Source organism: Hibiscus syriacus, unplaced genomic scaffold, assembly GCF_006381635.1.
Source record: "Hibiscus syriacus cultivar Baekdansim isolate YM2019G1 unplaced genomic scaffold, ASM638163v2 tig00111941_pilon, whole genome shotgun sequence".
Taxonomy (NCBI): domain Eukaryota; kingdom Viridiplantae; phylum Streptophyta; class Magnoliopsida; order Malvales; family Malvaceae; genus Hibiscus; species Hibiscus syriacus.
Genome location: NW_024063217.1, coordinates 242,286 through 269,912, shown reverse-complemented (window position 1 = coordinate 269,912; position 27,627 = coordinate 242,286). Strand labels below are relative to the sequence as shown.

At 35.2% G+C, this 27,627-nt stretch overlaps 2 protein-coding genes and 3 pseudogenes across 2 annotated transcripts; 2 read left to right on the top strand and 3 right to left on the bottom strand.

Annotated features, from left to right (window-relative positions):
• The first annotated feature begins 9,073 nt into the window (after nt 1–9,073).
• On the top strand, nt 9,074–10,325 carry LOC120173104 (probable sarcosine oxidase). The gene has a single exon (XM_039180384.1). The coding sequence runs from the start codon at nt 9,089–9,091 to the stop codon at nt 10,322–10,324; it is 1,236 nt and encodes a 411-aa protein (XP_039036315.1). The 5' UTR covers nt 9,074–9,088; the 3' UTR covers nt 10,325.
• LOC120173102 (disease resistance protein TAO1-like) lies at nt 10,321–14,653 on the bottom strand. Its single transcript, XM_039180383.1, has 6 exons — nt 14,581–14,653; nt 14,345–14,500; nt 12,946–12,986; nt 12,591–12,831; nt 11,629–12,489; nt 10,321–11,538 (listed from the first exon to the last, which is right to left on the bottom strand). Exons 2-6 carry the CDS (start codon nt 14,360–14,362, stop codon nt 11,170–11,172), a joined length of 1,530 nt encoding a protein of 509 aa, XP_039036314.1. The 5' UTR covers nt 14,363–14,500; nt 14,581–14,653; the 3' UTR covers nt 10,321–11,169.
• A 1,115-nt stretch (nt 14,654–15,768) lies between these two features.
• Nucleotides 15,769–17,862, bottom strand: LOC120173036 (annotated as a pseudogene).
• Nucleotides 17,863–18,925: 1,063 nt separating this feature from the next.
• Nucleotides 18,926–21,526, bottom strand: LOC120173064 (annotated as a pseudogene).
• Nucleotides 21,527–23,483: 1,957 nt separating this feature from the next.
• Nucleotides 23,484–27,485, top strand: LOC120173193 (annotated as a pseudogene).
• The last annotated feature ends 142 nt before the right edge of the window (nt 27,486–27,627 follow it).

The window sequence follows — 27,627 nt, the reverse complement described above, 5'->3', positions numbered from 1 at the left end:
CTAGGGTAAATAATTTTTTTTTATCGTATGGAAAAAAAACCCATGGATATGGCCTTGAATTTCAGCTTTTGAAAATGATTTGTCCTGAAAATTCACAAAAGGTAAAAATGCATGAAAAGGTATTTGTATTTTTTAAAGAATTAATGTGAAATTAGTATTATATTTTCTTTTAATGTGGTGTTTTTTAACTCAGAAAATAAACTTAATATGGTCTTTTTATCAACGTTTTTTATTGTTAAATATTATGGTGCTGACAAGAAAGTTCATTGTGTTAATGTGACAGTCCACGGTGCAAGGGTGGATGTGCATGGCTCCGTAAGGGAGTCATTGCACACCTATTATTTTGAGAAACGTGTTAAATTTAGTTTAATTTGTTAATGGAGGTAGGAAAAAAATAAGGAAATTAGCATATCCAATTTTTTTAGAATATAATATTAAATTTTGGACCCCTATTTTTTAATTTCTAGATGGTTTATAACGTAGCGTATGACATGATAGATAAGCTAAATTGATAATTTAAACATGGTAGATGGACCGCCACATTAGCACCGTGAACATCATGTCAGTATCATGAACTGTCATGCCAATACCGTAATGATCAACAATGAAAAAACGTTGGTCAAAGGCTCATATTAGGTTTATTTTCTAAGTTAGAGGACCACGTTGGGAGAAAAGTATCTAATCTTTCATTTTTTTCAAAACCATACTTAAAATTTAGTTTTTATTTTATTTTAGTACCCCTACTAAAAATTTAACTTTAAATCAAAAAAATGATAGTTTAGGTGCAAAACGTGTCAAGTTTGGGTACTAAAATGAAACAAAAACTAAATATTATGTATGATTTGAAAAATTAAAAGTTTAGGTATTAAAATTGAACAAAACTTATAGTTTATGTACTACATGTGTAGTTTACCTAAACAATTATCCAAAACAACAAGCCAAGGCTTAAAGGGAACTATTTTTGGTAAAATTAGTTTTAAGTCCTTCTATTATAAGAACTACATCAATTTAGTCTCTCCTGTTAAATAGATCGATTTTATCTCTTCCTTATAGAAATTGGTTCAAATCCATCCTTCTTTATAAATCGATCGTAGAAAAATAAATTTAAATCAATCTTTATAAATGAACTAAATTGACCTCTTTAATGATAAGTGTACATAATTAATATGATTCTTGTAATAAAGGGGGTTTCTATATTTAATTTAAGTTTATGGAAATGGAATGTGTGAAAAAAATGAATTTTCTAAATCCATCATATTTTACTAAATTTTATTATAAATATTTTGCTAAATTACGCGTTTTGTACTCAAACTATCAATTTTGATCCGTTTTAGTACTTAATTTCGTACACTAGTTACATTATAAATATTTAAATTATGATTTATATTTTAAATTAGGGTTAAGTACACAAATAGTCCCCCGACTATAAAATACTATTTTATTAAGTCCTCCAACTATTAAAAGTTACAAAATGGTCACTCAACTTTTTATTATATTCCAAACTCGTCATTTTTCATTAAAAAATTGAAGGTATTTTGACCTGAATGTTAACATATTGATTGTGATATGATAAGATATGATCCAAAATCTTAAAGAACAACCATGTCCCAATCATCATGTTAACGTCTAACTTAGATAATCGTCAAATTTTTAACGAAAAAGTACGAGTTTGAAACATAATGAATAGTTAGGTAACCATTTTGTAACTTTTAATAGTCAATGACTTAATAAAACAACATTCTATAGTCGAATTATCATTTTATAACTTTTAATAGTCGAGAGATTTAATAGAGTAATATCATAGTTAGGGGATCATTTATGTACTTAACCATTTAAATTAATCTCTTAATTTTTAAATATTTTAATTCTATCTTTAAATTATAATCTCATTTTAAATTGTACCCTTGACTACTAATATTTCAAATTTGCTATTAAATTATGATCTTTTTTATATTGATCCTCAAAATTTTGAAATATTTAAATTTTATCCCTAATTTTGGATGATTTTGAGAATGTTACTAAAACAGCCAAAAGTTCATGATATCAATGATTAAACGTATGATTAAATTAACATCATTATTTAACAATATATTTTGATTGAATAATTCAGATCTAATTTATATATTAAGTACTACATAAACTTTTTATAAGGTAGCTCTCATAATAAAATTTTCTCCATTTATAATGTTATGATTCGAACTCTTGATTCTATTTAAAAATTTAGTGCCTTATTCTATCAATTCAGTTAATTGATATAATTTATTATATATTATAAATATATTTAAAATATTACACAATACGAATTAAGTTACCTAAGTGATTAATGAAATATTGTTATGGGCTCAATCTTAGATTTGAGTGCAAAGATGTTTAAACATTTATTGTAAGATGATTGAGAATCTTTTGAACAAATACTATCTTTTACTCTATTAATAAAAAAATAGGCTTTTGGGTCACTTTTACCCCTGTAGTAGACATAATTTATCATTTTTGTCCCTATCGTATTTGTGCATCAATTTAGCCCTCAAAGTTGTTTAATTGCATCAATTTTATACCCTACTTGTAACCCCCACAGACCGATAAGGGTAACCAGATCCGATCCGAGGTGTCACATTTGGGCCACCGGAGCGACCCACTGTAAAAATAACGAAAAATTTAAAACTTTTTACCAGAACAAGTAAACTTATAAAATCATTTGTCACTATTTAAAAATAAAACAGATTTTTGGACTCGTATATAAAACAAAATACAATTACATGTCCCCCTAATCACATGTATCATACTCTGCAAACGACGTCGGATGAACTCCCTTACTGATTTGATAGTTGTACTGGTACAATCTTTTAACCTGAAATGGTGAGTAATAGAGTGAGCTTCGAAAAGCTCAGTAATACAAAACTACCAGATGATGCTGATAAACGTGCAGATACAGATAAATATATATTTCCTTATTGTTTCTGAACATTTACTAAGTTCAGGAGATCAGAATAGGTTTTCTAGTGTGTTCCCGTAAAACCAGTATAGTTTTTTTTAAACATATATATATATACACCCCCATCCTTTCACAATCTATTTGTGTAGGTTCCCCGGAACCATACACCCCGCACAACCAGTGAGGCTCTGAGCACACAGCCGAGAAGCCTGCAGATAATCTTCCTCCAACAATAAACCCCCCAAATAAAACATTTATCCGTCGGTAACCAGAGATATCAGAAATCAAAACAGAATTCAGATCAGACATCAGAACAGAATCCATATCAGAAATCAGAACAAAATTCAGGTAATGTATCAGAACAGAATTCAAGTCGGAAATCAGATAAAATATTTATATGATTAGGGAACACACCATAGTTTACAGATATTATTCAGAGGTACTGGATAATCTTAACAGGTAAAGAAACATGAATCTTCAGTATACCGATAGGATATCGGAATTTAGAATCACTATTGGAATAGTTCAATAACTGACAGAATCATCAATTATTCAGAATAAGACTTGAGCTGATAGGGAAGAAATGAAGGTTCAGGATCTTTATAATCTATGTCGATTAATCAGTTTATCGAACAACTCCAGATGAGTAGCTCCCAGAAACACTACTTATCAACTCGTCAATTCATTAACTTTCCAGGGTATTTACTTTTTAATACCAAATATTATTATCCATAGATCATCTTCTGAGTCATCACTGAACAGATCTTAAGGAGACTAACAAATATTTCAATGTTCTTAATTTCATGTTCACGCTTTCACTATATCATGAACTGTGATGCTTAATTTGTAGTTCATGACCTATAAAAACATTACATCATGTATGTTCATTAACGTTTCCAGACTCATCCAAATCACTTACTTAATCCTTAGTCCTTGAGGTTACTTAGTTCATTTAGCATTCAAGTCCATTTCAACTACTTCGGGATTTTCCAGAGTAATTCAAACGTTCCTGAATTTCAGATACATGTTGTACTTCCGTTCCATTCAATTTGGTCTTCGTGGTTGATTTGTCGAATAAACGTCCAATTCTTAGTACTGAATGCGATCTAGAGATGAGCTGAGCTGAATACTTCCAAAATTTATCATCGAGCCAAACTTGAGAAGACGAATACGCATTCAAGTAATATCTATGTCATTCAGGTATTGACATAGCTTTAGGGTTGATATACTCACTTAAATTATTTTCCATTACTTTTTAAAAGTAGTCCAACACCTATGCTTATTTGGATTCCTTAATTAATCCAAGGCATTTACTTAGAATATGACACAAGGGTATTTTGGTGTTCATTTTTATTCCATTTATTTCAGAGCTCGAAGATATCCAATCATTCCTGAGCTTGGTGGTATTCTTGGGTCATTTCCATTATAGGGTTATTTTGGGTCATTTTACAGATCTACGGTATTTAAATCTTTTCCTTCCATCCGGTCTTATTATTTAATTCCAATTTATCATCTATTTCAGTCCCTTCAAACAATTCTGATAAAAGAGCACCCTCCGATAAATAGTTTTTCAGGTATTTACTCATAACTCGGATATTTTTAGGTCAAGTGCATTCTCATATTTTACAAACGGAATATCATAATTTTTTTGTATAAAGATAGGATCTTAACAATTAAATTCGTACTTAATCGAGTTAAGTACAAATCCTAAGAGTATTTTCTCATTCAGGGTTAACTCAGACTATTTTATCTCTCAAGGGCATTTTTGTAATTTCTTAACCAGATAATTTCGATATTAACTCTTAACGAAAATAATTATAATTTAAAGATCCAATGGTTAATTGCTTTCCCGAATATTCTCTGATCTTGAAATGATTCCTTCACAGACTTCTAGCATCTTGCTCAAACCCTATTGGGGTTAAAAACCGGTTATCCGCATTTCTTAAGCAAAACTAACATTTCTTATGCACATCAGTAATTTTTACCGGATCAATATGTCTTTTCAGAGTTATTAACCAACTTCCAGGGACAATTTTGTCATCTTACAACATAAGGGTATTTTCGTAATTTTACCCAACCAGAGTATTCTCATAATTTCTCATCTGAGTATCTTTCGTATTTAACCTTTGTTGATATAAAATATAAGCTACAAATCCAAGGTTCATTCATTTATCACTAATCACAAAACTTGTAATTTAATTATAACAATCTCTCAATCTCTTATAAAAGTCATCTGAACCATAATCAATTACTGAACCTTTTTACCGTATTCAGATCGAGTATAGAAATTAATCAACTTTACAAAAGTGACCAACATTATTTTATTCATGCATTTAGCAATATTCACATGTTCCATAAATCATAAAGAGATAGTAAAGTATTACCTCGATTTCTGTGCCATACTGATTGACCATATAATTTCCATTCGAGTGTCCTCGATCTTGAAATCAACTTTCAATATTTTCCTCATGATCCAGGCCATCAAAATTACTAACTCGTATCCAAATAATTTCCCTTGCCATAAAGATAGCTTATTAAAATTTAAATTAATAATCGAGGGACCTAATTGACAAAATTAGAATTTATGGGGTCAATTTAATACTTAGTTACCAAAGTTAGTGACCAAAATAATCTTATTAAAATCATTAAGCAATATTCATAACCATATGAAAACTAGGAGGTAAAGTTAAGTACTCACCAACTTTGGCGGACTTATGCTACGATTTACCCTTCATCCTTTATCACCATTTCCTAAACTCACGTGCTCTCTAATATTCCTACCTTTCTCACTTTCTTTTCTTCTTTCATGCATTTTTCCCCTTAACATAATGCTCTGAAGTAAAGCAAGAAAGCTTCACCGGTCCAGTAGAAATCAAACGCCGGTGACTACCGTGTCGGCCACCTCTCCGACCGTCGTTCGAAACACAAATACACTTCCTGAAGCACCTTATCTTCCTCTTCAAAAATATAACCTTCGTTTAGTTTGAAACTTTATAGATGGTTGTAGATCTACAAAAAACCCTTCAATTTTCTCTAAACAAAAGGCTTTTGTTCGCTGCTAGCAACAATTCGATGGTGCTAAGACCGAAAAATGTTGTTCCTCGCTTCTATTAAATGCTTCTCACCATTGGAATCTCCAAGACAAAGCCTTTAATGCCAAGAACAAAACTCTCGTCCTGTCTCCAGCGTTTATCTTCCTATTTATAGTATTTTACGCTGTTATGAGTCGATCGGTTTCTTGTTTACGATTTTATCGTACTGCTCACTAAGATCGATCGTCACTCGTCCTCTTCAGTGACCGATTAAAACTAAATGAACCACTTTGGCTATGGGCATGCTAGACAAGGGATGGCTCGGTGTTTTGATGGTCAACAAAAGTTATCCCTCTGGTGGCCGAAAACAAAGCTTGGTGAAGGATTGTTGCACCCATTGTTGGTGCTTTTGAGTACTGGTTTCGTCCCCCCAATGGAGAATATAATTTCATCCATCTATAGTTATAAAATAATTTTAATAGTTTAGTATAGCATAGTACCCTCCACTAGTTAACAAAGGCATGCTCCATTATTGTATAACACGTTTCAATTCCACTAAGCACTTGTTTATTATATTTTTTCATTATTATCATTAAAAGAGGGACAATATAATGCTTATATCTTTGAATTTTCAGGAATTTCAAAAATTACCATAAAATTTTGAGAATCATACAATTTGGTCTCTAAAAATTATTTACCCCAACTTCAGGGTGTGACATTACTTCTAACTTGAAACTCTAAATTATAAATTTTAAGTTGAGGTTTAAGATTTAGAGGTTGTGGGTCATGGTTTAGGGTTTATGGTTTAAAATTTTAAATTAGGGATGCAATATATAATGATACAATTAAACAAATTCAAAGATTAAATTGATGTGAAAATACGATAAGAACGAAAGTAATAAATTAGATCTACCACAATGGTAAAAACTACTTTTTCACCTAAAAAATATCATATATTGACTTTTTCAATCGAGACGGACATAATGATATATACAGTGTTAACGACAAACTGGCCAGCTATTATATATATATATAATAAGGATCACCGATCCTAGTATCAGAAAATCGCAGCCAAAAAGTTTGACTGAGGATAAAATAATGGTGAAAGATTGTTACAGAAATACCCAGAGCCGCCGCCATATTCTGGCATAAGGCGGCGGGGATCATGGATAAGGCCGTCTGCTGCCAGTGTTTGGTTTGTTTCCGAAGAAATTTGGGGCAGAATGCGGATCTGGGTCACATTTTTGGGGCCACATTTTGTGATACTCTACATTTCCGTCTCCTAGAAGGGCTTTGGATTTCATCACAATATACATATTGGCCCAATAGGTCAAACGAGAAAAAAATTTAATCTAATAGAATGAAAAATTATATTAAAATATTAAATTTCACGAGATCCACATATTTAAATCCATTAAAATATAATTTCAAGCAAATTCGTCAATTGGGCATAACGAGTTTTCTTAGTACTATAAAATTTGATGTAGAACTCGAAATATTTTTGGGTTGGACTTTTTTCCGCTTGACCTGTTGAGCCAATTTTACGGCGAGACGTTAATTTTTTAAATGTTTAATTTTTAAATAAAATAAATTAGACTAACGTTTTTTTACTGTTTACCGTTACGGTATTGATGTGATAGTTCACGGTACTGATATGATAGTATAGGGTTGAAGATTTACGCCCGGCCTCCGCATCTGTCTCAACACCCCTCGATTCGCCACCATCATCGACTGCGTCATTACGTCAGACCTCCGCATCTGTCTCCTCCACCTTCAATTCCCTGCAATCGAGTTGGAGAGTCACGTCAATACCGTAAACTGATACATCAATACTGTAACGATCAACGACAAAAACGTTGGTTAAAGGGTCACATTAGATTTATTTTCTAAGTTGGAGGATCACATTAAGAAGAAAAATTAACACGAGGACCACGTTGATTTTTCTTCAAAACCACATATACCTCTGATACCATTTTGCCTTCATTAATTGAAGTTTGATAATTACATATTCATATTTATTTTTCTATGTCTATGATAATAATAAGATGGGCCATTGAAGAAAGCGAAAGATCAAATTAATGATAGAATAGGATAAATGAAGGGAGACAGAATAGGATTAATTTGGGTCGGTAAAAATTATCCAAAGTTTATATACTTTAAAAAAAATAATGTAATACTCGTATTATTTTTTTCTCTCAATATAGTTCAACTCAAAAATAAACTTAATGTAGTATTTTGACCAACGTTTTTTTATCGTTGATCGTTACAGTGTTAACATGACAGTTTAATATACTAACGTGATAGTTCATGGTGTTGATGTGATAATCCAAATGATTGATAAGTGATAACGTGACAGTTGATCGTAATTGATAACTTAAACATGACATATAGATTGTTACATCAATACCATGAACCACCATGTCAGCACCGTGAACTAAGGATGGCAATTTTACTCGTATCCGACGGGTTCTGACCCAATCGGGTCTAATTTTTTTTTAAAAAAAATGGGTTCAGATCAGCTTCGACTGGAGGGTAAAAAACTCTCACCCGAGGATAATAATATAATTTTCTTTAAAATAAGTCGGGTCAAATTTATACTCTAAAAAATCGAGTCAGATTCATGTTGGATGGAAGATATATATTTTCACGACGAGTTGGATCGGATGTAAGATATAAAATTTTTCGATCAGATCAGATTAAAATAGATAGTACATATTTTCGAATCAAGTCGAGTTAACCAAAAAGTCAACCCTAACTTAATAGTTATCATCCTATCGTGAATTATAACATTAATACTAAGTTATCATATCTAATTAAAGTACACGTTGAACATATATTTTTTCTTCTAAAGTACAGGACCTGTAATATCTTTTTGGATCAGATATATAATGTGATCATTAACCTTTCAATTTTGGCAGTTTGTTATGGCATTGACATATATGAGCTTTCCGTATGTATTACGGAATATAGCAATCAAATGAGGAATAAAATATCAGAGCTGATGGCAATAATGAAATTTCCTACAGCACCTACTTGCTTACTATTATAAATGTCTGTCACTTCATGAAAATAATAATATCCACCCAAGCTGAAAGGAACTACTAAGACTTGTTGTCAGGCGGAGATGGGATATTCCGGTGACGAATTTGACGTTATTGTAGTAGGCGCCGGGATCATGGGGAGCTCCACGGCGTACCAGCTAGCCAAGAGAGGCCAGAAAACACTGCTTCTCGAGCAGTTTGACTTCCTGCACCACCGCGGTTCTTCCCACGGCGAGTCTCGAACCATACGAGCAACGTACTCCGAAGACTACTACTTCAGCCTGGTGATCGAGTCGTATCGGTTATGGGAGCTGGCTCAGACCGAAATCGGCTTCAGGGTGTACTTCAAGGCCCGACACTTGGACATGGGACCAGCCGATGCCAAGAGTTTGTTATCGGTCATCGCCTCGTGTCGGAAAAACGCCGTCCCGCACCAGGTTCTCAACCGCAGGCAAGTGGCCGAAAGATTCTCCGGCCGGATCGACATACCGGACGATTGGATAGGCGTGTCGTGTGAGCTCGGCGGTGTCATCAAGCCCACCAAGGCGGTGTCGATGTTTCAAATGCTTGCTCTGAAGAATGGTGCATTCCTTAGAGACAACATGCAAGTGATTAATATAGCCAAAGATGGAGACCGTGGAGTGACGGTAACCGCGAGCGGGGGCGAAAAGTTTCGCTGTAAAAAGTGTGTGGTGACCGCCGGTGCTTGGATGAGAAAGTTGGTTAAAACAGTCATTGGAATTGAACTGCCGATTCAACCATTGGAGACCAATGAATGCTACTGGAGGATAAAGGAAGGACACGAGGGAAAGTATGCAATCGGGACCGATTTCCCGACGTTCGTTAGCTATGGGCAGCCATACATATACGGCACACCATCGTTGGAGTATCCGGGGCTGATCAAAGCAGCGGTGCATGGGGGTTACCAATGTGACCCGGACAAAAGGTCATGGGGACCTGGACTTGTACCGGACACATTGAAGCAATGGATCGAGCAGAGGTTTAAAGGGTCAGTCGATTCGAGCAGCCCTGCCGCGACTCAACTGTGCGTGTACTCGATGACACCCGATGAAGATTTCGTGATAGATTTCCTGGGAGGGGAGTTTGGGAAAGATGTGGTGATTGGTGGTGGGTTTTCAGGCCATGGGTTCAAGATGTCACCTGCTGTGGGGAGGGTACTGGCTGATTTAGTGCTTACAGGAGAGGCAAAAGGCGTTGAGCTAAAGCACTTTAGGATAGCAAGATTCCAGGAGAATCCCAGAGGGAATATTAAAGATTATGAAGATCAAGTTGGGCTATTATTGAAAAGTACACTGTGAATTAGTAATATGTCTATCTCAACTTCATTTAATCTGTGAATTAGCTACCCCAAACTTGTTTTTGTATCACTTAATTTGATGTTCCAATGAATAATATGCAATTTTCATGGAATGACTTGCAGTGTTCTTTCTCTGGCACATGATAGACATCTATTTCCTCTCACAATCTGCAATGTTTTCCAGATTCCTCAGATTTCTCCCGGGTTTAACTTGTATCAAACAGATCAAATGGATCAATGAAAATCGCAGACACAGAAATGGGTAGACTGGGAAATCCGATCTTACTCGGGTCAGAGTCCTCCCAGCAGGGGTTGAATCAAAGAAAAGCATTGGAGCTTTGAAGATGGCATTGGTTAGACCAGAGAAGAAGGCTTTAGAAGCTATTAATCCCCAAAACATCTATGTCTACAGGTTTCATAGTTTGAAAACACAATTGTAGTACATGAATTATTATGGTTAAATCTTAGACCCTGCAATTAGACTAACCATATCTTAGAAGAGTTCCTCGAGTGACCTTGGTAGAGTCGAGTACCGAAAATTCTTTGTACTCAAAAGGAACAAGCCATTATTGATCATCCACAAGCTCTTCTTCGTCTGAGTCTTCATTGATAAGGGGACCGTTAGCCATCGATTCATCTCCGTCGGAGTCTTCATTGATATCTTCCAAATCTTTCTGATACACTATTCGAACCCCACATTTCTTCACCTTAACACATTTGGAACATTTATCAGATGTTATCGACAATTGAAGTTCATTGAATACCTGATTCGAGTAATCTGTTGTCGGTGAATCCTCAATTTCACTTTCACCACATTTGTCATCCGAATAAAATGGATATAATAAGTCACGCGGCCGGCAAGTAAGTATGATAAAAGTGGTCCTTTATTATGGGTTGGACATATTCTTTATTAAAAAACCAGCTTCTCCATATGACATGCTGAGGATTTTTAACCCAAGAAACAGATCCATCACAAGTAGCTTGTACAGATATTCTATGATGGATATCAAATTCACAAGTGAGTTCCTCATGCCTCGAAGCATCATCATCGACAAAAACGCAGGCGAAAGAAACTCCCATCCATTGACTATCATTTTGAATATTGTTAGGCAGTGGTATCTTGATTGACGAGTCAACGGCTTGATGGCTGAACCATTTTGGGATTTCACTTCCAGGCTTAACAGCATCAAACCCTTTTCTTGAAATTACATGTTGCTGCAAAATACAACTTATGTTACTTGGTGAGTAATACTAAAAATTATTCAAACAAGAGATTTCGTAAGTGCGAAAGAGAGATTAATCGACCTTTATATGTCTTCCCAGCAATGTATAAACATCGCTACTCTCAGCCAATCTATAGCAGTGAAGACCCCTTATCCGTGGTCCACCCACTGAATTGCATACCTTATTAGGAACTAGTTCTAGAGAAGAATAACCATCTATGTTTACACCTTCTGTACTTATAAACCCGGGAAAATGTTTAAGCTCCTTGCAATTTGACAATCCAAGATATTGAAGCTTGAAAAGTAGAAAAAAAGACAAAGGTGTGCTGACGAAATTGTTACCACTGAGATCAAGAGTTATCAAAGAGGATAGACAAAAAATATCACTGAGAATATCTCCTTGGCAAAGATTGCAGTCCTTTAGTTTCAAGCTAGTTAATGATGTCAAACCTGACAGTGAATGTAATATTAGAGGCAATGACTCCATACTTCTTTGGAAAACCTGGAAAAGAGAAGGTAGATTTGTTCCAAACTTAGATGATGATCCCTTGCACCCATTGAAAGACAGAGCCTTAAGATTTTTGAATCGGAAAATGAAGTATGGCGGTTTTGCAATGGCTGTTCCACTCAATTCAAGATCTTCCAGAGACTCTACTTGCTGCAAATTCTCAGGCAAATTTTCAACTTTATGACAACTAGAAAGATCAAGAGTTTTTAGAGAATTGCACCCTCCTATTTTGGTTGGAAGATTCCTAAGACTCTTGCAGCCTCTTAAGTTCAAAAGTTGAAGCCTCAAAAGAACTCCGATCGATGGATGAACATCTACTATTTTTATACAACCCTCCAATATCAAAATTTCCAGATTTGGGCTTGTTGTGAAGTCTGGTGTCTTGATCAGGTTTTGACAGCCTCTGAGGTTGAGCACTTTCAACTTGTACAAGAGCTGTTGAAAACGATGATGAATTAGAGATGAAAGAGAAAAGCTTGATCAAGAAACCAATCTGATAAAGCTAGAAAAGAACGATCGGGTGAATGAATCATTACAGTGTTTGCCTTCCATAGTTGTTCGATGCGACCGTATGGCAAGAGAAGAGCAACAAGGTTGTCGAGTTGGAAGCTTGGAGGCAAAAATCTTAAAGGATATCCTGTCCAATCTAAACGTCGTAGCTCACTAGAAAGATATTTGAGATCATCACAGTTTAAGAGGCAAAGGACTTTGAGCAATCTCAACTTCTTCATCTTCCACAAGGCATCCACATTCAAATTCAGCATCTTCTTCGATTCCCTGATATAGCCATAGGTAAAAGAACAAAAATTCGCTTCAAAAAGGACACCAAAGCAGTCCCTGGTAACAATATGAATATCATACATCAATACACGTGTATGTATGCTTTCCCACCTTTTATTGTCAATGATCATGCCTTCAATCCCTTCTGTAGCCTAAAAACAATCAAGAACAGAACATAAAAAAACACAAAATAGAAGGAATATGATCAAACTTGTGAAAATTTACATTTTTGTATATCATCTTGCCTTTAACATTATTATAGTCTTTCGGTTAAATATAGTAAAGCAATTTCTGTGGAATGACTTAAGTGTTTTTGGTTAGCACATCATAGACATCTTGTTCCTCCCACAATCTACAACGTTTTCCAGGTTCCTCAATACATTTTTCCCTAACAATTTTTCTTCCCATTTCTTGTAGCAGGTTATGCATCCACAATTTGTTGTCTTCATGAACTGTTAATTGAGACTTCTTAACAAGAACATCGATTCCGATATCCGGGAAAAACTCACAACCATCCAATACTTTGATTACAAAATCTTTCTCCTCCCCATTGAAGAAGCATGCTATGTCTAGAAATATATTCTTTTCCTTTTCTTCCAATCCATCAAAGCTTATTCGAAGCTTGTCGAGAATTTCTTTGTTAGAATCTTTTTCAAGCCTTTCGATTGCACTTCTCCATTGTGTTGCATCTCTTCCACACAAAAACGAACCCAAAACTTCAAGAGCTAAGGGAAGGCCACTCGCGTATTTTACAACATGTTTAGAGCTCAATGAAGACATTTTCTGGTATTGTCTCACTATCAAAAGCTTTCAAATTGAAAAGCCGAAGTGCATCATCGTCATTCAATGTTGTAGGCTTATACACATCATCGACTCGGTAAGATCTGAGCAAATGTTCATCTCTTGTTGTTCCAATGATTCTGCTTCCTAAACAGAACCAATTACGCCTTCCAACCAAGCATTTCAAGTGTTGTTCATTAACCACATCATCGATAACAACAAGAACCCTTTTGTGAGACAACCTGTGGCTAATTATGGCACTCCCTTCATGAACATTGAAAAAATGGAAACCTTCATCAGACAAGACCTGGAAAAGAAGTTGTTTCTGTAGAGAAACGAATCCGAGTTTTCCCGCAACTTCTCGAACATCAGCGATGAAGCCTTTACCTTCAAAATGAGATGACGTTTGGTCATAAACAACTCTTGCGAGTGTTGTTTTACCGATACCACCCATTCCGCATATTCCTATAATGCAGACATCATCTTCCCCGATCTCTATTTTCGAATACAACTCTTCCAAGTGTGAACTAATTTCAACAAACTCATCATGAACAATTGGATACTTTTGACATAATTTTGCGGATATTTTTCTAACAATGTCTGCAATAAACTCTGATTCATGCCTACAAAAGAAACAAAATTTAGTTCTTTTCCAACAATTAAACACATAAGATATATATAGATATAACTTGTGATCCAAGAAACAACAGTTTTGTAATCATTAAATCACCTGCCATTTAAATGCCATCCCTTGCTGTTTGCCACTTGAGTCAATGCATTTCGCCACCTTAAGATCTTGTCTTTATCTTCCTTGTATCTCTCTTAATGTTTGGCAAAAGCTTCCTCAACTTTCTCCTTCTGTTTTCTAAAATTAGATGGATCCACGCTGTAGAAAATTGGAAATACTTTTATTTCTTTTCTCGTTCTTTTGTTTAACAATCTCGGCAAGTTACTCCAGGCACCAACCTGAAAAGGCATAGGTTTCCGAGAAAACGATTACGGAGCACCACGATTGTTGGATGGCTCTGAAGAGTTACGGTGCAATCTCTTCACCGGCGTCCAGTTTTGAATCATCCCTGAAAGTTACAAGTCCACTCCGTTTTAGAGCATCATAGAGATGATCTGTGAAGTTTTTGCGGGTATCTTCGCCTCTAAAACTCAAGAAAACATTGTATTTCCTTGTAGGAATAGATGATGAGGATGACATGATTAAGTATGATAAGGAAACTATAAACAATCAAAGTATAGGAACAAAGAAAAAAACCTGAGCAAAACAGACCAATTTTCCAAGGAAACAAATTTGGGTTATAGACCAGAAATGATGTATTTGAGAAGGCTTCGTTCATCAGCAAGAAGCCGAGTTCGAAATAATATTGAATTGCTTTAGTGAATGAAATGAAAGAGGGAGACTTGTCAAGTAAACGTTGGATTCTATGCATGGTCACAATTATGAAGCACTACATTGACAATTACTGTTTAAATGATGAAACATCAAAACAAAGTCAAGAGTTGCCCAGTAATTTCTTTATGAAAAAAATGGGTTAACTTTCAGTTCAAGCCATGATCAAGATCAATCAGTGCCTACAGCTGGAAAAAAAAAGCATAATTAAACCTTCAAATATGGTCGAAACTCGAATCGAATTTGCACTTATATACCGAAGCTACTTCACAACAACTCACTGAGTAGAAATCAGAAATGAAAGATGCATAGCGTCTACCTTAGTTTCCTTGTAACTCAGTGCAGATTGGCAAAGAGCAGCAGCACGTCTACTTGCTATATAGCCTTCACAGTCACAGCTGCCTGGCCTTAGTAAGTTTGTTGCTTCTAATTTGCTTTGTAGTTGATCCCCGAACTATGACTATCATTTTAAATTAATCCTCAAATTTGTAAATTTTTTATTTTGCTATAAATCATCTATAAATTATCATGTTATCAATTGACGTCAATCATTCGGAATAGGATTATTTAATTTGATTCCGGTTGAAATTAAGCAATCTTATTCCGGATCGATGGATAATTTGAATTTGAATGCCATGATTCTTGTTTTTTAAATAAAAGTAAATATATTTTGCCTTATATTAAACCTAAAGTGTTATGAAATCTTTAGTTCAAATTGGTGAAGAAAACTCATAAAAGCTTCGATGTTATCATCCAATGTATCGGTCGTGACAGACTATTTCATGTGTACGGGCAGAACATAGCAAAAACAGTCACTCCTTGGTCTGTGCTGCATCGTCTTCATTGCAACAAAAACCCAAAATCCCGCCTATAAGCCCTTTTAGCTGCTCCCTCTTCTTTCAATAGCTTATAAAGCCGTTCGCGATCTATAAACGACTTATTCATGAGGTTGACGGCATCATCCATGAACTGCAATAACAGTAGTAAGTACATGAAATATTATCAGATGCATATACTTCACATCGATGGTCTTTTTGACCGATTGTTTGAGGGCTATGGACCTATGTTGCTCGGACTCTTCGTTTTCTCTTAAAGTATGCATGTCCAGTGTTCGTGATCAACACATGAATAGATATGACCTCCAAGGATCCTCTAAATAGATGAATTTAGAAAATATCTAACCTTACACGTGGAAGATACGTACCCGTATTTGACACTTACACCCGAGTATGATTATCATAGCTCGGGACAGCATTACAATCTAGAGGAACCCCATTTCCATCCAATCGACATCAATGTTAAAGACAAAAAAATACTATGAATCCCTTGGGCCTATTGGCTACAAAATAACACGTTTCTACTTCATCAAAAACATCTCCATCGCAATACTTAAAAGCTTTTCTTAATTATGTTGACTCATTTCGAATTGCAAATGCAACTACCCTGAAAATATGGTCATTAACATCATAAGTTCCTTATTACGGATGCAAGCGACACGATAAGTGGATCATTCCATGCGTGCTAGAAAGAGAACATAAAAAAATACAGATTTTTACCTTTCCAAGCAACTTTAGCTCTTTACCGACGGTTCCAAAAACTTTGCGTTAACTTCAATTGGCCACACCTGTCAATACCGAAAATAAGAAATAAATTTAAAAAAAAAACGTGTAGTAGGCAAGGTTTACACCCCAGAGATAAGCAAAGGAAGCTATTTGTAAAACAGATGCAATGCTTTGGGAAGACAAAGGAAGCAACAGTATCTAAGTTTCACTTTGAAGATGAAACGGCAAAGTATATCTTTCATGTTGTATTTCTGCGAAAATGCGCATTACTCCGGAAAATTACTTCAAAAGAAATTAACCATTAGACCAAACATCAAAATCACACGTTGTTATACCCTTCCAAAGGTTAAAAGTTTTAAAAAAAAAATTTAATCAAATGGTTAAATAGATACATCTAGAAAGACCTAATCACTAGAGGCTCCCAAAGCTAACTAGAAAGAGGAAGAGGACCATGAAACAGAGGGTTACAAATACAACATACAAACATGACACAAGTTTGTTTCGATAAAATCGAATGCAACAGTCAACAAGAGGTCTTCAACCGGTCTACCAGCATTCAAAATCTGCACAAACCCGAGATAAATCTCTTCATAGTAGAAGAAGATAATATGGAGTAAAATAAGTTGAACTTCCTGAAATATTTCATATCAAAATTCCAAACCAGAAGTCTCTTTAATTGTACTTAAGATACTAATGCTACTAGTTATAGCTTATGATAATAGACTGATAAAAAAAACTCCCATCTTGGCACTAAATTATCCCCGAAAAGAAGTAACATAAATCATATTTTCTCCAAAAGGAATGAAAACCAAAATACCTTAAGACCAAGTAATCTAATAGGTGTAATCTGGCCCGGCACGATGCATTCGGGTCCAGCTGCTTCCACAATAGCCTCTGTCGCTAACCCACTTCCTATAGGATCCCAGTGCTGCAAAAATCAGAACAAAAATATCAATTCATCATCATCTTCTTCTTTTTTTTAAAAGAAAATAAAATTGATTATAAAGGGATGACCTTCATGATGGCGATGCCATAATTGGAATTAGGGTTTTGACGTAGACGAATAACAGGGGAGTAGTGGATTCTAGGAATTGATTTTCCAGCTGAGGCCCGCCATGGCACATCCTTTTGCAACGAAGCTCCTCCTTTCTTCGACATGGTTTGGTTTTTAATTGTTTTAGTTAAGGATTGAAACGAATTCAACTCTGGGTTTTGAACGAATTCCTGATTGGAATTAAGATAATGATAAGAAATGAATGGAAATTAGTTCATTAGAGAGAAGCTGAGGAAATTGTTGCTCGTCTCACCTGGTTTTTAAACTGTGGTTTATCGAAGCTGTTTTTCTATTTAGGGTGAACCATAATGAAGGTCATTAAACTATAATGAAATAATTATTTTAATCACTACAATTTTAAACATTCTAAAATTATCATTAAATTTAGTAAAATCTTAAAATCTATTATATTTATTTTATATTTTTTCAAGAATTTAAAAATCAAAATAATTATTTAAATATGATTTAATAATCTCCATTATATTTATTTATTTTGTGAACATGAATGTGAATAGTATATCATCCCAAAATTTTCACTATTTTAACATATTATATATAATTATATATGTGTGTAAGTATATTAAAAGATGTATATATTTTAACATGAATGCAAAGGTTTCGGGTTCAAGTACTCTGAGTATTACGAGTGTGAGTATTTAATATCAAATGATTAATAGTTATATTTGAATAGATAATATCTTGTACTTACCTCAAATTAATATATATATATATATATTAATTCATGTTTAGATATGTGTCAAACATAAATGATAAACAAAGATAATTTTAATAAATATGAAAATAGCATAGGTTCAGGTTCGTCCATCAACAAGTGTGGCATGTGATACTTCACATGGCTTCAAAATTTGAAGAAGTCACGCTTTAGAAAAATATTATGATTCTAAGAACATTTAAAGGATGACATCTTTCAAATAATATCACAATCATAGAGTTGTTTTGTTTCTCTTAGTTTTATATGTTTGAAAAATATTATTTTATAGAAAACACTCGTAATACGATAATCTTTAATATTTTATAATTTAATCTTATTATAAAATATTTTCAGAGTTTTATTTTAAAAAAACTAGCATAGGACCTCTGTACTTTTTGAGAAGGGCGGCTTAGGTTATTATATACATTAACAAGGAAAATGTGTGTCAATTTTTAGTCTTTAAAGAATCATATCCTAAACTCTTGTTCCAATATGTAAATCAAACATAATTGAATTTGCAAAGAAGAAGAAAAAGATACAAGTTGTTCCTCAAGGATTAGCAGCCTGTAACTAACAAATTCCAGGCATTCTTAATTACCTTCCCCCCGCCGTCTCCGATCATCTTCTACGATCGAAATCCGACAAAAAGAATATATAAAATTCTGAAAAGAATAGTGACGAAGAGAAAAAGAAAACGTAGCATACCATCAAAACTGAGAAGGGAATAGCAGACTGCGAATCGTTTAGCCTCCTCCGCCTTTCTTAGCCGCCTCTTCTTCCAGCTTCTTCCATGCCATTTCACGCTGCTCTTCCATCTCGTCGGCTCTGGCCGCTTTCTCTTCGAGCTGCCTCTCGCACTCGTCGACTAACACGGGGTCCATTTCCGCGAACATCTTGCGCACATCGATGGTCAACCCGTGAACTTCTGGATTCCAATGACCTCGGATGTTCTTCTCCAACGCCTCGAACATGATCGGCAACACCACCTTCCGGTTCTGCGAGATTAATCCCACGATGTGCTCGCTGTTCCAGAAGAAAAGTGCTCGTTCCGCCACCTGCAACACAAAACCCTCACCTAGTAGGGCCACATTCAAACAAGCGTAGCTGGATGAAAACAAAATTAGACTCCACAAGAAAGAATTTCAATATTTCGATTCGACGTTAAAATATTTAACTCGATTTATAATTTTTAAATTTGATTTGATAAGAAAAAATTTAAATAAAATTTAAATTTTTAATAATTAATAATGCGTTTTCAAGAAATACATATGAAATATATATATATATTATATAAAATTATTTAAATTAAAATTTACTACTATAACATATAAATATTTGGGTAAAGTACACAAATGTTTTTCTGATTATAAAATATTATTTTATTAAGTTATTTGACTATTAAAAATTATAAAATGATCTTCTGATTATAGAATGTTGTTTTGTCAAGTCCTTCAACTATTAAAAGTTATAAAATAATCACTCGACTATTCATTATGTTCCAAACTCGTCCTTTTCTATTAAAAGATTTACGGTTGTTTAAGCTGGACGTTAACATGATGACTGAAATATGTTAATCGTTTGAAATTCTAAGAACAAATTTTATAATATCATAATCAATAGGTTAACACTCAGCTCAGAATATCGTCCAATTTTTAACAAAAGATATGAGTTTGGAACATAATAAATAGTCGAGTGACCGTTTTATAATTTTTAATAATCTATAGATTCAATAAAAAATCATTTTATAGTCTGAGAATCATTTCGTAACTTCTAATAATAGAGTAACTTAATAAAATAGTACCAAGAGTCAGATGAACATTTGTGTACTTTACCCTAAATATTTACTTAAATATAAATTTAAATAACTCTACAATTTTATAAATTTAATTTTAAAATATTTTAAATAAATTTTAAGTATAAAATATGATTCATCAACTTTATTAACGAAATTCTTAAGGTTATCGATTCCATCTAATACTCACCTTTAAACATATCTACAAAGATATTAACACAACGTTACCTGAAAATTGGGGCTATTAACACAACGTGCAACCCCGTCGGAAGAGAGGAACCGTACATCGCTGGAACTCGGCGAACTGCATGGCTTCGAGAACTTCCTCGAGTTCGCCGAGGAAGAGAACCTCCTTCTGACAATTAACCAATGGCCAATACTTCAGCAACCCTCTAACAACTACATCGGCCAGCTTATAATCCTTATCAACAAATTGGACGATACAATAAGATAACTGTTGATGATAAAGCGAGAGCTGCTTCAGCTTATGTAGAGGGATCAATGTTTTCGTGAGGAACAGCCTGTATTCTTCTTTGATCGGCACCGTGAAGCCATTGATGATACTTCCGAGGATCTCGAGAAGCTCACCGACGCCACAGTGCTCTCGGTTTCGTATATGAACCTATAGAATATGTTGTTTATGCCTTTCCTGATACACGGACGATGCACCACGAATTTACCGTAAATCCGATGGAGAACCATTTTTATGTACTCTCTTTCCCTCGAATCTTCGGAATCGAACAGATCGAGCAGCTTTAAGACGAAGGTGTGATCGATGTATCGCTTGGCGGACCTGGTTTCTGTATCGGAGGAGACGATGTACCTCAGGAGGAGCTCGTAAACGATCTGCAAATGCTGCCATGCCGGTTCCGAATAGTTCTCCTCGTCTTCGGGATCGCCGCCTTCCGGTCCGGTGGTCTCGTGATACCCCGGCGGAAGGGATCGGAAAATGTTGACTCTCACCATCTTGATCATCTCTCCGAGACACACGTCGGCGATCTTTCCCGTCCCGGACTGGATGAAATCGATGAGTTCCAGCAACGTCTGCCGCTTGATCTCCTTCTGCCGTACAGATTTCAAGGAGTCCGTGAAATCGAACTGGAAGCAACAAATCTGTAATTTCCGTAAGAACAGAGTCTGCCTCTCTGATTTGGGGACGTCTTTGAATAACGGCAGGGGTTCCACCTTCGTCATCGGAGGGAGGCTCGGTAGCGGGTCACGGGGGCTCGGTATTTGACCTGATCCGAGTGTACCGGATCCATTCACGGGTGCGTCCGTTTTAGTATGCTTCCGTTGTCCTCCTTTCCTGAAATTCTTAAACATTTTGGATTGGAAACAACTGAATCAATCAATCGGAATAGATGTTAAAATTCCGACACTAGTGATTCTTGAAGTTCCGATGACACTATCAATTCTCTATAACTAAGATTATTAAATTATAATCAAACAATGATGATGAGATTAAAAAGAAAAAAAATGAATTAACTTGTTTTATTTTTGTTTATTTTGACGTTGTCTTGATACACGTGGCTTAGAGCTAAGAATCGGCAAACTCCTGAGGCCACGATCGGGAGAATCAAATTTATTGGGTTAATTATGTTAGACGTCCTTTAATTATGATCCAAATTATTAATATGATTCAATGTTTTAATAGTTTGGGATAATGGACACATATCGCGTAGACGTAATTGCTCGAATTTAAAATCTCTATAAGAACAAATTTCTTTAACCATTAAGACTATTTGAAGGATTTGTTCTAAATTTTGATTAGTCGTGTTAAACAATATAAATAATTCTCCTTTAATTTTGTTTTTTATTATATTAGATTCAAATTATTATTTTTATTAAATTATGATGATTACAAAGTAGTATTTATTCTAAATACTCTCGATCATTTGATAATAGATGTTCAATTATTTATGTTGCGATCGTTGGTGCTCAAACTCAAAACTTTTAAAAATAACAATCATTCCTTCAATCATTTGAGCTTGCAGAGAAAAGGTGAGAGGAGCATCATTCTTTTTGCGCGACGACGAGAGGAAGAGGAGAGCCGAGTTTATTCTTAGACAAACTACATATTTATATTAAAGTTTAGGGTAAACTATAGAAATGGTGCATTAACTATAAAATGTTACTTTGTTGAGTCACCGACTATTAAAAGTTACAAAATAATCACTCGACTATTCATACGTTCAAAACTCATCATTTTATATTAAAATATTATGTTCGTTTGAGTTGGATGTTAATTTACTCACTTGGATATGATAAAAATATGATCCTATAACTGTTTGAGTTGTATTTTGTTAATTAAGTCTCTATTTATATTGTGTCGTTGAGTTAGTACTTGAAATAATGATTTCGAGTTAGTGCTTTAAAAGCAATGGTGATGCCAATAGACATCATTAAAATATGATTTTATCATATTCTAATTAGTAGATTAACGTCCATCTCAGACTCCCGTCAATTTTTTAACGAAAAATGACGAGTTTGGAACATATAAATAGTCATATAACAATTTGTTAACTTTTAATAGTCAAAGGACTAAACAAATAAGCATCCAATAATCAAATGATCACTTTATAATTTTTAATGGTCTAGTGATTCAACAAAGTAAAACTCTATAATCGGAGAACACTTGTATACTTTACCCTAGGGATGTGCAAAAAGATCGAATCGATCAATCTGATCCGTTGATTTTTTCTGAATTTTAGATACATTTAGCTTAATAAACAAGTAACCCACTAACCCATTAAAACTCTAACTCATTAAAACTCTAACTCAATAAAAATTAGAGTATTTAATTATTTATTGTGTGTAATAATTAAATAAATATATATATATATAATAGTAGAAGTATCAAATATATACCATTAAATCACAAAATTTAAAATTTTAAAATTAAATTTTTTGTCATATTAAATTTTATACCCGGATTCGGATATTTGATCAGAAAAATCAGATACTCGAATTTGAGATATTTGATTTTTTCGAATCAAATACAAATAACTATTTTAGATATCCGAAATTTTCAGATATCTAAATTTTCATATCAAATCAGATCTTATCTAATATCTAGTTTTGCACATCCTACTTTACCCTAAAGTTTATTGTATAACATATTTTTTTAAATATTTTAGTATCTAAATTTTTATTTAATTATTTAATTCTAAATAGTATTATGAAAAAAAAACCAATACTTCTCTTTCCGAACAAGGCACGGAGCTTCCTCTAGTTTCATCCTTAATAACAACTCTTCCTCCTTGTTTAAGTAACCCAACGCCCCCTTCTTCAGATCCCGCGCATTGTTCAAACACCCAAAGCCAATTTATTCTTTGTGCTTCTCTGTTCTTCGATCAACCAAAACTATGTCAAACCAAGCTGAATCATCCGACTCGTAAACACTCAGATCTCCTTTTCCCCCTTTTTCTTCAATGGGTTTGTTTTAGATTTCCATAATCTGATTTCGATTTTGTTTTTTCAGGAAAGGGACTAAGAGGGATTTCAGTACTGCGATCTGGAAAGAAAGAAGGCACCGAATCGGCTCGTTGTCGATGAGGCAGTCAACGATGATAACTCCGTTGTTGCTATTCATCCCAATACCATGGAAAAGCTCCAGCTGTTTCGCGGTGACACTATCCTCATCAAGGTTTCCATTTTAGGATTTGGGTTCTTTTGTTTTGTTTGTTTAATGGATATTTGTTTATGTTTGTCGTGGTTTCATGTGATTATTCTCACGGGCTTTCTATGTTGTTTTGAATTGATAATCGATTTGGGTCTCTCTTGCGCTAGGTTGGATTCATGATGAGAGTTTATTGTAGGTTGTTTTTGTTATTATTATTTGGTTAATGGAGATTTTTTATGCTAATTATTTGTTTTGTTTTAGATTTTGGGGTTTTGTTTGGCCAATTATGAGTCTCATTGGCTTTTTATGTTGTCTTGTAATTGACATCCGGATTGGGTTTCTCTTGCTGTAGATTGGAATTTTGATTATGTTGCTGGGTGGTCAATATTGTTTCTCTAGTTTGTGTTATTGGAATTGCAATTTTTTGTGTTTGAATTTAAGAAGTTCAATGTATTTAAGCTTATAAATAACTTGCAACCACTGTCGTTTATGTTTGATTTCGGTCCATAGGGAAAGAAGAGGAAAGATACTATCTGCATTGCTCTCGCCGATGAAACATGTGATGAACCGAAGATCAGAATGAATAAAGTTGTCAGGTCAAACTTGAGGGTTAGGCTCGGTGATGTTGTCTCTGTGCATCAGTGTCCTGATGTTAAGTATGGGAAAAGGGTGCACATCTTGCCCGTGGATGATACTATTGAAGGGGTCACTGGAAATCTCTTCGATGCTTACCTTAAACGTGAGTTTAGTCTTTATGCTTTATTCCCGACTTATATATGGATTTGTCTTTTGTGATTTATTAATGGTAGTTTTGGTGATCTCAGCAGTTAAAGGGTAAAATAGTTTCTTTGATTATTTTAATTGATCAAAGTCCATTGGTTCATTGAATAACATAAATTAGCCTACCAAGTGTGTTTTTTTCACATCATCGAGTACACTTGTATGCTGCGAAGGCAATTATTCTCGGCCTCAAGCATTTAAGGAGTTTGCCTTTCTTTCTCTTTATGTGTATGTATGATGTTAAAAGGTCATTTTATAAACTGCCTTTGTTGAGTGTTACTTTCTTTTCACTTGCTTTGTATCGATTGATCTATACATCCATGTGGACTCATATCATTACACATGCATCCTTGGTGACTCAATAATTAATCTTATTGAGGATTTGGTTTGATGTTAAATTACATATAATGTTTGACTGTAAATACTGATTACATTAGTTTTGCATTTACAGCATACTTTCTGGAAGCCTACCGCCCAGTGAGGAAGGGTGATTTCTTCCTTGCCAGAGGTGGAATGAGAAGTGTGGAATTCAAGGTTATTGAAACCGACCCTGCTGAGTACTGTGTAGTTGCACCAGACACAGAGATATTCTGTGAGGGAGAATCTGTTAAGAGGGAGGATGAGAATAGATTAGATGAGGTAGGTTATGATGATGTTGGTGGAGTGAGAAAACAGATGGCACAGATCCGTGAATTAGTGGAGCTTCCGTTGAGGCATCCACAGCTCTTTAAGTCGATTGGTGTGAAGCCACCTAAAGGAATTTTGCTTTACGGACCTCCTGGATCTGGAAAGACTTTGATTGCCCGTGCTGTTGCTAATGAAACCGGTGCTTTCTTTTTCTGCATCAATGGACCAGAGATCATGTCAAAATTAGCTGGAGAGAGTGAAAGCAATCTCAGAAAAGCATTTGAAGAAGCAGAGAAGAATGCACCATCCATTATCTTCATTGATGAAATTGATTCAATTGCTCCCAAACGAGAGAAGACAAATGGTGAAGTCGAGAGGAGGATTGTCTCTCAGCTCTTGACCCTGATGGATGGGCTTAAATCCCGTGCTCATGTTATTGTTATTGGAGCCACAAACCGTCCCAATAGCATTGATCCAGCTCTCAGAAGGTTTGGAAGATTCGATAGGGAGATTGATATTGGTGTCCCCGATGAAGTTGGCCGTCTTGAGGTGCTTCGTATCCACACAAAGAACATGAAGCTGGCTGAAGATGTAATGTCAAAAATCGTAACTTATTTTCTTTCCTCAAAGATCTTGTACCATTTTTTTCTGTCTAAACAAGTATTGAATCTAATTAAATTTCCCAACACAATGCAGGTTGATTTAGAAAAAATTTCAAAGGAAACCCATGGTTATGTCGGCGCTGATCTTGCAGCTCTCTGTACTGAGGCGGCATTACAGTGCATCCGAGAGAAGATGGATGTGATTGACTTGGAAGATGATTCAATAGACGCTGAGATATTAAACTCTATGGCAGTTTCAAATGAGCACTTTGCCACTGCTCTCGGAACAAGCAATCCATCGGCTCTGCGTGAAACAGTAATTATAATGAATATGTTTCGCTATCAATTATGATCTTTTCGGTTTAATTTGGTTATTAATATGTTTTTTCCTTTCACCTGATCAGGTTGTTGAAGTGCCCAATGTCAGTTGGGAAGATATCGGAGGTCTCGAGAATGTTAAAAGAGAGCTTCAAGAGGTAATACTGTTCACTGATTTTGGTTACTGCTTAGTTCACTGTCCTTTTTATCTTTTTCAAATTTCGTAAATACTGGGATTAATTTGTTGTGGCACGTAGACTGTTCAATATCCGGTGGAGCATCCTGAGAAGTTTGAGAAGTTTGGGATGTCGCCATCAAAGGGAGTATTATTCTATGGCCCTCCGGGATGTGGAAAAACTCTTCTGGCCAAAGCTATTGCCAATGAATGTCAGGCCAACTTCATTAGTGTCAAGGGTCCGGAGTTGCTTACAATGTGGTTTGGAGAGAGCGAGGCCAATGTCCGTGAAATTTTTGATAAGGCTCGCCAATCTGCTCCTTGTGTCCTCTTTTTTGATGAACTTGACTCGATTGCTACCCAGGTATGCTCAAGGTTTATTCATTTATCGGTTTCTGGCCTTTTGCCCACGGATTATTCTAGCAATGAATATATGCTTTGTGGTACACGGTGTTGGATTTTTTGTAAAATTCTTGATTCATACTTTTTGATGCAGAGAGGAAGCAGTGTCGGAGATGCAGGGGGTGCTGCTGATAGGGTTTTGAACCAGCTTCTTACGGAGATGGATGGCATGTCTGCCAAGAAAACTGTTTTCATCATCGGAGCCACCAATCGACCAGACATTATAGATCCTGCACTGTTGCGACCGGGTCGTCTTGATCAGTTGATCTATATCCCTCTCCCCGATGAGGATTCTCGCCATCAGATCTTTAAGGCTTGTTTGAGGAAATCACCGCTCGCAAAAGAGGTTGATCTCAGAGCTCTTGCCAAATATACTCAAGGCTTCAGTGGAGCTGATATTACCGAAATCTGTCAACGTGCATGTAAATATGCCATCAGAGAGAACATCGAGAAGGTACGGCAATGCGTGTTTCCTCCCGGTTTAATTTACTATTAGAATAAGATCGTAACATGGGATACCGTTGTGTTTTTCCAGGACATTGAGAGAGAGAGGAGAAGAAGTGAGAACCCTGAAGCTATGGAGGAAGACGTGGAGGACGAAGTGCCAGAAATCAAGGCGGCGCATTTCGAAGAATCAATGAAGTTTGCTCGAAGGAGCGTGAGCGATGCCGACATCCGCAAATACCAAGCATTTGCTCAAACATTGCAACAGTCGAGGGGATTCGGAAGTGAATTCAAGTTTGCCGAAACAGGTTCCAGGGCTGCAACATCCGATCCTTTTGCAACTTCGGCTGGTGGAGCTGATGAAGATGACCTTTACAGTTAATTTTTATATTTTTTCCAATTATGGCAAAGACCCTTTCTTAAACTTGCGATCTTTTATGCAATTGTTGAACAAAAGGGAGTCTTGCCTGGCTAATCCCTGGAGTTCAAAACAACAATTTTTTGACTTTATTTTATTTCCGGGA